The sequence below is a fragment of the Haliaeetus leucocephalus genome, unplaced genomic scaffold (assembly GCF_000737465.1).
Source record: "Haliaeetus leucocephalus isolate CR32 unplaced genomic scaffold, Haliaeetus_leucocephalus-4.0 Scaffold751, whole genome shotgun sequence".
Taxonomy (NCBI): Eukaryota; Metazoa; Chordata; class Aves; order Accipitriformes; family Accipitridae; genus Haliaeetus; species Haliaeetus leucocephalus.
Window position 1 is genome coordinate 19,243,690 of NW_010973187.1, and position 12,873 is coordinate 19,256,562.

The 12,873-nt window shown below is 42.6% G+C and overlaps 1 protein-coding gene across 1 annotated transcript; it reads left to right on the plus strand.

Annotated features, from left to right (window-relative positions):
• The first annotated feature begins 6 nt into the window (after positions 1-6).
• Positions 7-12,873, plus strand: TMEM209 (transmembrane protein 209). The gene is made up of 16 exons (XM_010581064.1): positions 7-127; positions 1,172-1,224; positions 1,943-2,082; positions 2,197-2,255; positions 3,028-3,159; positions 4,165-4,403; positions 4,685-4,889; positions 5,547-5,722; positions 6,443-6,514; positions 7,617-7,713; positions 8,677-8,802; positions 9,263-9,360; positions 11,357-11,471; positions 11,552-11,649; positions 12,318-12,391; positions 12,760-12,873. The coding sequence occupies exons 2-16, from the start codon at positions 1,180-1,182 to the stop codon at positions 12,812-12,814; spliced, it is 1,731 nt and encodes a 576-aa protein (XP_010579366.1). The 5' UTR covers positions 7-127; positions 1,172-1,179; the 3' UTR covers positions 12,815-12,873.

Sequence of the window (12,873 nt, forward strand, 5' to 3'; positions counted from 1 at the left end):
CCTGTGTGAGAGCGAGCGATCTGCCGTGCTTTCCCCTCCTCCCCGGCTGGGAAAAGGGGGTGTCCCTGCCTTCCATGAGGGGAATTGTGTGTCCCTTCACCTCCCCTGACCCTCAGTCCTGCGGCAGGTACTGTGACTGCCCCCCCCCCCCCCCCCCAGCACCCTTTGGTTCCTGGGGCCTGCACGGGGGGCTCTGAGGGGAGGCTGCCTAGAGCCGGGCTGTGTCCGGCAGCGAGCCGCGGAGGCGTAGGGTCACCCGTGTATGACAGGGTTGTGGGCGGGTGGAGCTGTGGGACCGCCTCTGTGTGATGGGTCAGGATGGGGGGGGGGGAGAGATGTGGGGCTGCCTCCGTGTGACAGGGGTCAGGATGGGGGGGAGGGGCAGGTGTCGGGCCTCTTCTGCGTGACAGGGATGTGGGCAGTGCGAGCTGTGGGGCTGCCCATGTGTAACGGTGAGGTCGGGGGGGGTGGGGGGGAGCGGTGAGGCAGCTTCTCTGACAGTGGGGTCTGAGTGGGGGGAGCTGTAGAGGCCCCCCGGGGTGGAGTGGGGCTGCTGGCTGGGGTGGAGATGTGGAGGCTGCCTGCGTGTGACGGCGGGGTCAGGGTAGGGAGAGCTCAGAGGATCCCTATGTGTGTGGCAGGGGAAGCTCTGGGGGTTCTTTGTCTGTGACAGCGAGATCTGAGTGGAGGGTGCCCTGGGGTCTTGGGCAAGGGGAGCTGGGACTATATGTGACAGAGGGGCATGCATGGGGGAAGCTGGGGGATTTGGGGCAAGAGGAGGTGTGGGGGACCTCCATGTGTGGCACTGGGGTCAATGCCTTATGGGTTGTCAAAGTGAGGCCTTCCCTCATTACTATGCCTTAGTAGAAGAGGGCAGGGGGTATGGGAGGACATATTTCGGTCTGGAGGTGAAAACCCCACACCCAGCCTTCCTAAGTGAGTAGAAAGGAACCAAATCTCACTTGTATTTCAGTGCCTAACAGTGCAACTTCTGCTTCTGCAGGAGGACATGGTTCAGGGAGAGAGGCTGAGAATGTGAGGATGGGGGAGAGGATCTCTGCTTAGGGCTGCTACATTTGTCAATGTGGGAAGGGAAGTCTTGGGGCTCAAAATGGATCAAAACTCTGTCAAGAAAAGTACCAGGCAACATGTTCTTGTATAATTTTTCCAGTAATCCTGATGTTAACTATTTCACCATTGAATCATTGTACCAGTAAGAAGCAGGTAATGTGATTTGGGGTTTGTATTTTTTTTTTTTTATGGTAGTAATGTACAGTTGAAGTATTTCTCCCAAAAAGCAAATTATTTATGTTCCCATCTAGTGAAGAATTATGTGACAAGTTTTTAAGCAAGTTGCAGGAAGGAACAGTAGCATATTTTGGTGACAAGACTAGCAGAAAAGGTCACCAGAGTTATTTCTTTCACATAAGGTGTTACTGGGCATAAAGCTTGCTACCTTTCAGATGTGGTGAGCCCACAGGAGGTGGCTGTACAGTCTGAAAATACTCTGTTACCTACTGAAATGAGTGGGAATTTTCAATAAAAATACTGCAGGATTGTGCAAGGCCTTTCCTTCCTCTGTCTTCCTTTGCCTGGAGAAGGCAGGAGCTTTGTCTCTCACTTCTGAAGGATGTTATTTTTCAAAAATGAGCTTGGAATCTGTCCCTATCCTCTCATTTGTACCTCACTGGAGAAAATAGACACTGTTGAGGTGACAGTGCTGGCAGTAGAGTTCGTTAAAGAAATATTACCTATTTTTACTGATAAAAAGAATCTGCTTTTTTTTTTAATACACTAAACATGACTCTGGCTAAAGGTAAAGCCCATTTATATAGTTTGGTTTGGATTACTGCTTTTTTTTTTCTTTAGTCTTGTGCTGACTGAGAATCTTACTGTATAAAAGTTAACAGATTTTGTCATTTCTCTGTGTTTGTTGTTACAGATAATGACACCAGAACAGAGTCCAGTGAATTCCCTCATCGACAGGACCATCAAGATGAGGAAGGAGTCTGAAGCTCGGAAAGTGGTCTTGGCCTGGGGACTCCTTAATGTGTCTGTTGCAGGCATGATATATACTGAAATGTATGTTAATTGTTACATCTGATTCAAACAAGCAAAGCATCTACTTTGTATATCCCTAAGTATTTCCTGGGACTGAATTGTTGCAAAAAGGTAACTTCTTGGTTTTCTTTTCAGGACTGGAAAACTTATAAGCTCGTATTACAACATCACATACTGGCCACTCTGGTATATTGGTGAGTTGCTGCAGCATTTAAATTAATTTTCAGGGTTCTTTTCTTTTTTCACTTGTCAGCTTTATTGCTGGGGAGGTCACTTTTAAGCGAGCCTTGGGTTTTTTTCTTGGTGTGATTTTTTTGTTGTTTTTTTTAAATTTAAACCAAAACTTTGTTTTGCTTTCTGTTATCTCCCTTGAAACTGTTGGAATTTCATCCTTTTTAGTGACAGGTAAGGAGTATTAACAGCTTTCTTCGATATATCATGAAAGGGCATGAAGAACTTGTTTGATGCATTAAATCTGTTTAATGTGTGGAGAGCACTGCAGATTTTACTGCTGTGTTGTACTGTGAGTGTGGATAGCATTTCACAATAATTAAAGTTTGTTTCAGAGAAGTAGAGTCTAAGCTAGCTGTATTGAATACTATTAGAAGATGAAGTGAGGGGGAGAAAAATCATGAGATGAGTGACAGATGATTTGACAAAAGATGGTTTTTGAGAAATACTGCAAAACTTCATTGCAGTAGTTTATGTCCCTTTTGGAAAACGACCATCCATTTTTAAAAAATCGATTTTAGCAATATAAATTCATCTCAATAAAGAAAGGAAAATTATCTCCAGTGGTTCTTGCGTAAGAAGGTGAAGAAATCTTAGCTACTCGCCCAAGTTCGTACTTATTGATAGCACTAATAATGACCTATTTTTAATGGGCATATGCCTGTTTTTGCAGATAACACACTTTTATTATTCCCCATGCTCAAGCTTTGGTAATAATGTCTGTGTTTCTTCTAGAACTTGCACTTGCATCTCTGTTCAGCCTGAATGCCTTATTTGATTTCTGGAGGTACTTCAAATACACAGTGGCACCGATGAGCTTGGTCATGAGTCCTGGCCAGCAGACCCTGCTGGGGTTGCAGAATGCAGGTGGGTGTAATACACCTCTCTGGCAATCTTTTTTATTCTCTTTTTTTTTTCTTTCGAGATGGTATCTTTCTCAATGGCAGGATTCTTCAGTGAAGTGAGTTCTGAATTACCTCATCTGACATGAGCAGTAAACTGAATTACCTGCAGCATATTAAAATTCACAACATTGAGTAGTAATTTGATGAATGTTTGTGGGGAGAACTGGAGGGGGAGCAAACACACACGATGAAAAAGGACAGGATGATAGTGGCTGCTGAAGGACAGTGAGAGACTCGAACACTGTGAGGTTGGACAAGGAATTTGTAACCTATACAAGGGACGAGGAGCAAGGCAGAGAGTGCAGATTTATATTTACTTTTGATATCCTACTAATATCATGCTGGATAACGAGAACCAAATTAGAGGGACAGACAGACCTTCCTGCAAAGTCTGAAAATGACAGCCCAGAGAGCAGTCGTTCAGAAAGCTCTTGAACATCAAAGCAAAGTTTTAAAATGCAGCAGAACCTGACAAGGTAAGTAAATCAAAAGCAAAATGCTAGCACAGTGGTATTACAGACTGCTAGTCTGCTCCTAGAAAACAGGAAGCAGATAGGAGTAATGCTGTATCACCAAAGTTCAAGGATCTCATATGTTTATTTGCACAGATAAATTAAGACATTCAATGTGCTAAAGATGCATAAAGTTGGGAGGCAGAGTAGCTGATGAAAAGGTTACAGAAGCCCCCTGGGTTTTGCAAGGTGCCTGGTAACATTTAACAGAAATCTGAAGCTGTAGGATGTGTACTGACTTGTGGTCTTGTGTCTCAGTCTTTTTTTTTTTTTTTTTCCCATCGGTGGCTTGACTGCTGAGTTCTGTAGGGGCCAGATTTTTCTAGTGTCCCTTCTAGCATCTTTATAAATTGCCTTAAGATAGCGTTGTGTATGCGTTTGTTGTGCGTTTAAAGGGGGAGGAGAGTTTGGGGCTGCTGCTTCCACAATGCTAATTCTGTTTTTCCTTATGGCAGCGGTACAAACAACTCCACCACGTGAGCTGGCAACAAAGAAAGTCCCGTCTTCGACACCTTCTCCTCCGATCCAGGGTCAAAGCGTGTTGAGTTACAGCCCGTCCCGCTCCCCCAGTGCCAGCCCAAAGTTTACTACCAGTTGTATCACAGGGTACAGCCCTCAGTTACAGGCTCTGTCAAGCAACAGCACTTCTTACGGCAGTGCTGTAACCTACTCACCAAGCAGCAGCTACAACAAGGTAATGACCAAGACAGCTCCCAAGGGTACAGTTTGGTCCTTGTGTTGTGCTGTATGCCATTGAAGGTGAGCAGCAGCTAGCGGAGACTTGTGTATGTGTGTTTGTTCCTTTTGCAAAGTAGATGTAAATTTGTTGTATTGGGATTTGTGCTTTTTCCCTAGTGTCGCTTCATTTGTTTTAGAGTGGCTAATTTGTTTCAGAACAAAGCAAAAATAAGAACCTAAAATGTAAATAAAAAGCAGAAAAAAAATGACACAATTGTTTGGTTTTATTCACCCGAGGCTTCCAGCTTCAGCCCCTCTCCTGGTGGATCACCGTACCCTATGAGTATTGGACCAGTGGAAAGCGGCGGGCTAAGGTCTCGTTACCGCTCTTCACCCATTCACTATAATTCTCCCACTGGCAAAGAAGACTATATGACAGAGCTCAAGTCACTGGACACCTTCCTTCGAAACGAAGAAGAGAAACAGCACAGAGTTCAACTAGGTAAATAAACAAACTGATTTGATCGGAAAAGTTTGGCAATGAGAAGATGTTGGTTTTATTTGAGATTGGCTTTTGCAGATGAGAGAAGTTGCAAAGGATTCCAGTGTACTCATACTAGTGAATAGACCTAACTCATTTATGGTAATCACCTGTGACCTTGGTAAAGGCTGCTGCTGACCAGTTTGGTCTTCTACTGAGTAATTAGGACATGAGGTAGGATGCCATTGTTTCTACATGTCTCCATGGCTTAGGAGCTTTGGAAAGTTTTCCTTCAAAGTATTACTTTGAATAGGATATATGCTGCTATTGCAGCATATGGAAACGTGTGCTGATAGATTGTCTCTGTAGCATTTGTTGGCTGTAGTGGACCATGATAAGATGTGAGGCTTTATCACCTTGATGAGAGGGGTATCTTGTGGAGAAGGCATTTCAGATAAAGGGGGTGAATTACCTGCAGGCAGTTTTTGTCCTGGATAGGGACAATCAAGGGTGAAATCAGTGTTTATGCAGACTAACTTCAGTGTATGTATTCATGGCAGTTTGTGTTCGTGTCTCTTGTCAAAGCCTTAATACACTGACCTATTGTGCCTCTACTGTTGCTTCCGGAATTACTTGGCAATAATTGTACATGACTGTTTAATGTATGAATCGTTTCAGGAAGTTCAGATTCCAGTTCTCCTTCCAGCAGCCCAACTTTTTGGAACTACAGCCGTTCCATGGCAGACTACGCACAGATGCTGAGAAAGTTTCAGTATCAGCTGGCTTGCAGGTCCCAGGCTCCATCTGCACACAAGGACGAAGCTGATCTGAGTTCAAAACAGGCTGCAGAAGAGGTAAATTCAGCAGCAAGGTGATCAAGAGGGAGAAAGAGGCCCCTAGAATGTACAGCTTTATGTAAAGGTTTGGATTTGAGCTGTATCAAGAATGTGGGAGGGGGAGATCCTCTAGCATTTAACCATCTTCATACAGCTTGCAAGACTCCTTGTCACTGTAAATGGACATTGCAAATTCTGAGTTGTAGTTGGAAAATTATTTCTCCCTCAGAGAGCAAGGCTTATGCTGGATAAATACATTTGTGACATAAAAACTGAGTTGAAACTGATCTGTATTTAACCCAGTGGAACAGCTGAAGGATATAAAGCACTGCCTTTACGCTTGTGTCTGAAAGAAGTCTGATGCAAAGGAAGACAATTCATGTGGCTTCAATTAAATTTGATCAATTTTCTTTATTTCCTACATTAACCTAATGAAGGTTCCATTCAAATACCTCTTAAATCAAGCCTACAATTCAGACCAATTTTATCCTAATAGAGCGGAGAGCTTAAAACTGAATTTGGGCTCACTCAAGATGATTGTACTGTGAATAGAGAGTGGGAGTGCCATATGTGAAGCTGCTGTAGAAGTCACAGGATACAGCCAGCAGATGTATAAAAATTTTGCGAAAAATGCTATTTGAATTACGTGCTGTAGTTAGTATCAGAAATTTTCGTAGACCCTAAAAACTCTTGGTATTCTGTTAAGTTCTCATATGTACTAAATAAACCTTTCCGTAGGTCTGGGCACGGGTGACAATGAACCGGCAGCTCCTTGATCACATGGATTCCTGGACCGCTAAGTTCAGAAATGTAAGTCCCATCTCTAAAGACTCCCTGGTTTTTAAGAACAAGCGCAGTAGAGTGGAAAACTACCTCCGTGTCCCCTGTATGCCGAAGGAGGCAGGAAAAATTGCAGTGTCTGTTTGAGGATTGGGGTGGGCTGGAACAAGGAGATAAAAACACAGCGTGCTTGTAAGAGGGGACTGCTGAGATGTGTTTTCAACCTGACCTCGAGGTTTTGTATTCTGAAAACTTCACAGCTGTGAAGTTCATCCACCTTTGAATGACAATCAAAAGCATCTCGGATATAACAAGATTTGGTTTTCCTTGCTGTAACTCAGATTGCTAAATTGATGTTTCTGTAGTATTTCTAACGCATTCTCCTGGGCTCAAAGCATGGAAAATTCCAACCCAAAGGTTGACTTTTTCTTACAGTCATAATAAAAAGCAAAAAGAAAAACCTTGATCTTATCAATAGGAATTGCTATAGCAGAGGGGACTTAATTGCACACTGTGGCAAAATAATTAGTAAATCTAACTTTGAATTGCTCCTTTAGTCATAGCATCTATCAAGTATGTAGCTTTACAAAACAAGCTTGTTTTGGTTTGTTTTTAAATAGTAAGATCAGTGAAAAGCAAAGATTTGTGTGAGATCCATACCAGATTCCTGAGCATCTGTTCCTAAATCTACGGCCAGCTTGCTTCAGTTTCCAAATCCTGTCACATACAAATCCCACATATAGTGTTCATCAGCTCCTTGATTTCCTGAAACAAATGTGAGAGGACCCATCAAAGTATAAATTATCTTTATGGTTGGACGGCTGTGCTTCCTAATACTCCTTTCCTCATTGTTCAGAAAAGCTTTATCTGATACTTTCTAGAGATTTGTTTTCCTGACTTCTTTACATTGAATTTTCTGGCCTTTTAGAAGGTAGTAGAGAGTCATTTAAACTCTGCCTAACTTGATATTCTAGTTTAATTACTTTCCTCCTTGGTTGCCTTCAGTGTTTCTGTTGTTAAGCTTCTTTGTGATTGTAATGGTGATGATTAATAGGGTGTAAGCTAAGGGTTGGGGTTTTTTAACATTTTTGCTGCTTCTGACCTCTTGAATTTTCACATATTTCTTTCCTAGTGGATTAATGAGACTATTCTGGTGCCACTTGTCCAAGAGGTCGAGTCTGTGAGCACTCAGCTGAGAAGAATGGGGTGTCCAGAATTGCAGATCGGAGGTAGGATAAGGCAGTAGCCTTTGGAGTTCCTGGTGGTGGTTGATAGAGGGCTGGCCGCTCCATAGCTGGGGTGTTGAATAGGTGTTGTATAAATTAGGTTTGTTAAATGTTACTGTTCCATTTCTGCTCTATATTGGTGTGGTCTTTGTTCCGTGTCGTGCATTTCATTAGGCTGGAAAGGTTCTTCATAAGACTTCTGGAAATACTGATGAAGTCACGCTGATGCCTGTCTCATATAAAATTCATAAACCTCTCTCTTTTTTTTCTTTTTTTTTTTTCCCCCCCCTAAACTTCCTGCTGGGGAATTACAGGCTCAAATTATCATTGATTATTGCACATTAAGCTGTCAGAAAACATTTCACGGATAGATTTGCTATAAACTGTCAGGGTCTCCCTATAAACTCTCAGTGTCTCCAGTCCTATGTGCTTTTCCAAATTCTTCCTTAGAATCAGCTGCTTTCTGAAAGAACTATTTTTTTAAATTCTGATGAACTAACTGGAGTTCTGTTTTTCATGTCACGAAACAATTCTGAACAAACTGCTTCTCTTGTTGCTTCAAATTTATATTCCCTTAACCAAGAAGTGGATTTCATATGCTGCATTTAAATTAAATTCACCTTTTGCGGGCTGTTTCTGGTAGTGTTTCCTCAAGGGCTGCGTCCGTTGTGATGCCTGCAGAAAAACTGGTCAATGCTGCCCTCATCCTCACCTCATTACTCTCCCTCTGCTCTTCAGAGTGGATGTTGGTTCCTTGTAGCTTTTATATTCTGTGATGCAAAGCAGACATCTGCTACTTTGTTGGAATTGAAATGAGCGTTTGGGGTAGTGTCACATGTTCGGTGTTTCTAGGACTTTAAATCATGCACCAAAAAGGAGAGCTCTTTGTAGCGACGCCTGGTAAGGGAGGTTGTTGGGAGTTCTGTGGTGGTCATAGCTGATGTACTGGCTCTTCTTGTGTTGCAGAAGCCAGCATCAGCAGTCTGAAGCAGGCAGCGCTCGTTAAAGCTCCGCTCATTCCAACCCTGAATGCTATAGTGCAGTATTTGGATCTTACACCAAACCAGGAGTATTTGGTCGAAAGAATCAAAGGTACGTGGTGTCACCGTACTGACTTTAAACGACTTCCATTACCACGTCAAGTCATGGTGGCATCAGACGTTCCTTCAGTGGAGATGTTTGAAGAGTTACGGCAGGGATGAGAGCTGCTTTTAAGCAGGAGAGATATTTCTTCACAGCTTTCTCTTTTTATAGCGATGGAATGATGTGGGACTTGGATGTAACTTTGAGAATGTTTTAAAAAGCCTTGTTTCTCATTTTCCTTCTGCGTGCTTGGGGTGCAAAGTGCTGGATTTAATCCCTTCATTAACTACAAATAAAAATCATCCTGTAAATTTACGTCCCCATATTAGTATCTTTACAAGCATTTCATTAGCTGAATTTTTCCTATTTTGTACACCAGAAACATGTATGAACCTCCTGAAACTAGCATAAAATACCGCTTTCATACACTTTCAACCTGCAGTAACTGAATAAATCTTGTTGCTTTCAGAGCTTTCTCAGGGAGGATGCATGAGTTCATTCCGATGGAACAGAGGAGGGGATTTCAAAGGCCGCAAGTGGGACACCGACTTGCCCACTGACTCCTCTGTAAGTTTTGAAAGACGTCTTGATGCGACAGCTTAAAGTGGGTTGCTTTTTAGCATAGGTTTTCGAGGGGCTAGTCAGTAAGTCTTTTGAGGAACATGGTAAAATCCTGTTAGCATCACTTACACAGGTAATCCCGTTGTAGTTGGCGAGATTCCGTGGGGAATAATGCAAATGGGATTGGACATTGCGTAGATCACAGAAATGCAAGTTGCATATCTTTAGTCTTGGGCCAGGCTCTTACTTAAGACTCCTCTGAAATGTCTGTCAGATGACTACAGGGAGCAGCCTGGCAGGTGGGGATCTCGTTGGGGCAGTTCTCTTGCTATACTTTTTAAAAAGCAAAATGTCTGCCTTCACCTGAGAGTTTCTAATGCAAGGAAAACCTTTCGCCTTGTTCCCATTTTCCTTTGCTATAATGGACAGAGGAAAAAAAATGCAGATCGAGTGGCAGGACTGCTCTTTAATTTGGTAGTATTTTGTGAGAGATCTGAAGATGGTGCATATCTTCCTTGAGAGAAGACTTGTAGTGATGCTTAGCCCATTAATCTGAAAGGTCAGGAGGAAGAGCACCTCCCTGAGTGTAAACAGTGACTTGAAAATTCAGCTGAGGTAATTGAAATAATTGAAAGGAAGACCACAGAACAATTCAGGGAGTAGAAAACAGGCTTTACAGTGTGAGTCTTCAACTGAACTCTGTATCTGAAAGTAGAGTTAGGGTGATTTATTTTTTCCCCCTCACTGCAAATAGATTTTCAGTTACTTGGGAGAATAAAAACCAGGAGATCTGAATGTCAAAGCTTCACAGCTTTGCTGACAAAGATATAATGAGAGTCAATTGCTGGAAGCTGAAGTTGTACAAAATCAGTCTTGAAATAGGACTTGATTTTTCTGTTTGTGAAGATGATTAAATATTTGGTAGTGACTGGCCATGGAGCAACTCTTCGTGTCTCGATAGACAGCAGGGTGAGCAGCTCCAAAGCGTTTAAAGATTGTGAGACAGAGTAGCACACCCTGGAATTCAGTCCTCTGTCAAAACCAGCTGGGAGAGGTAGTGTTGGGTGGTATATTAAACTTCTAAGAATTCTAGGAAAGAAGTTCTGATGTAACAGGTTAAAATAAACACTTGCCATGAAGTTTTGACATGAACTTACTCAAGACAATTACTATCAAAAGAAAATAAATTACACAATTTCGCATTTTTGTTAATCGTGCTGCAGGTAATACAAATCTATGATTTCCAAGGTGCATCTCCCAGATTTCTAGAGACTTTTGGCATTTAGCCCAGAGAAATGCTTTTGTTTTGTCCTGTTTATATATAATGAACACAGAAAGTACCAGATTGCAGATAATTTGGTGAGGTTGCCCACATAAAATGTTGAGAACTCTGCGGGAAGGGTTAAAACACAACTAACAGGCTGTGGCATGGTTTTCTGGGTTCTAGGTCTTTATTTCAAAATTTTGGCATTCTTAATAAGACCCAGGACCAGCTCAGGTTTTCCCAGTGATTTTTGTTTTGCCTTTCGTGAGGAAAAAGGAGAAATTTGCTCGATAGGTGTGGTGTCGGCGAAGCCGTAATTTGATTTCATCTGCCCTTCTCAGCCAAATCCTTGCAGTTAGTGCAGAACCTATCACTAAAACAGATGGCTTGGAGTTCATGGCCTAAATACACTAAGTTTGCCAAATTCTGCAAGATGCTGGGATAAAGTTGCTTGTGCAGGAGCTGTGCTCCTGACGTGCAGCAGCAGTTTTATCACATTGTGACTGACGCTGTTTCACTTACTGGAAGAAATAAACTTGCCTTCACGCCAGTGGCATGCCTGAATGGTTGACATCTCTGCTTTAAGCATTGAGCTGCCTCGGGCTCCTAAACACAGAGGGGTTAAGTCAGCATTGCAACCACAGACTATCAAATACTGTAACTAACGCCTGAGATTCTGGCAAGAAAGCTGCTGTATTTTTAAGGACGCTAAAGTGAGATTTGTTTTCCTTTGCCCAGATCATTATGCACGTATTCTGCACTTACCTCGACTCCAGGCTGCCACCTCACCCCAAGTATCCCGACGGCAAAACCTTCACTTCCCAACACTTCATTCAGACACCAGATAAACCAGGTACTGGCACTCACATTTAGCTGCTCTTTGCCTCTTGGATGACGTAAGCGCCTTTGAAATCTTAAACTTTTCATTCGCAGACACTTCAAATGAAAACGTGTTTTGCATCTACCAAAGCAGCATCAATCCGCCCCACTACGAGCTGATCTACCAGCGCCATGTCTACAACCTACCCAAGGTAGGATGGTGTTAGTGTTCTTCTTCTGCTGTCAGGAAATTGTTGGCAGGTCTGATTTGGGGTTTTTTTTAGGTCCTAGCCACATTTATTGACTATTTACATGTAGGCCGGCCCAATGCAGGAAGTAAACATTAGCTTGGTCTTTGACCACAACACGGTACTTAGTCTGCTACTAAATAATAGCTTTAGTATCTATTTGAGATACAGAAGTACTGTGGTTGCAGCTTCCTCTTGTTCATTTTCTGACAATTTATTTTAAAATACTGAGTCATGTAATCCCTGATGTGTGTTATCGCACCTTAAGGCCAGCGAGCCCGGTGCTTGTCCGTAGGAATTCTGGGGGGAAGCCTCCAGTCTCAAAATAGGGAAATTCTCCTGTGAATTTTAATTTTATATTGATCCCTGTTTGTTGCTGGATCTCTGCTTTCTGAAAAGTTCCAGCATTTCAAGTATTTGGAGATGATAATCCAGCCAAAAACCACCTTTGGTCTTTTTCTGGTATTTACCCAATTGAAAAAAGTAAAGTATTAAGGCAAAAAGCCACAACCCACGCCATAATGCCACCCCGTGATGTCTTTCTCTGTGATTGCTTATTCTGCCTGAAATACTGCTATGATTTCTTGTCAGTGACTTGATTTCTAAATTCTTTTCTCTTCCTGTGGATTCAGGGCAGAAACAACATGTTCCATACCTTGCTTATGTTTCTGTATATCATAAAGACAAAAGAATCCGGCATGCTGGGGTAAGTAACCAACGTTACCTGCCATCACGCTGCGTACGAGATGTGAACGGAGCGTCCTGTTTTGAAGCGCCTTGTCTGAAGGCACTTCAAACTGAAATCGCTACAGTGGGATGATATTGGTGGTGTTAAAATCATCTTCTCGCTTGAAACAATCGCAGCTTTTTCATAAAATGGGGTCAATCTGACATGTGTGAGCAATAAAAGTGATGTCCAGATTCCCCTTCGTTCTGAAAGAGCCACGCTCGATTCACGGCAAAGCGCCTGCGTGTTTAAATGCCGAAGCGTGGAATTGTTAGGTTTTCGGTTAATGTTTTAAACAGGCACTTTAATTTACATGTGATTTATTGTGATAACTTTTGTTTGTGCAGGCGTGTCAATCTTGGTTTATCGGGAGTCAACGTTCTGTGGATTTTCGGAGAGTAACATCTCCAGCGGGATGCCGATTCAGAGGAACGATGCTCCTCTGGCAAGATGAACTGGGC

What these genes read in the sequence shown, in the direction of transcription:
- TMEM209 (XM_010581064.1), top strand. Translation starts at nt 1,180, where the DNA reads ATGTTAACTATTTCACCATTGAATCATTGTACCAGTAAGAAGCAG. An exon ending in CAAGCAGCAGCTACAACAAG is followed by an intron (nt 4,404 to 4,684) that starts GTAATGACCAAG and finishes TATTCACCCGAG; the next exon opens with GCTTCCAGCTTCAGCCCCTC. An exon ending in TCAGACACCAGATAAACCAG is followed by an intron (nt 11,472 to 11,551) that starts GTACTGGCACTC and finishes TTTCATTCGCAG; the next exon opens with ACACTTCAAATGAAAACGTG.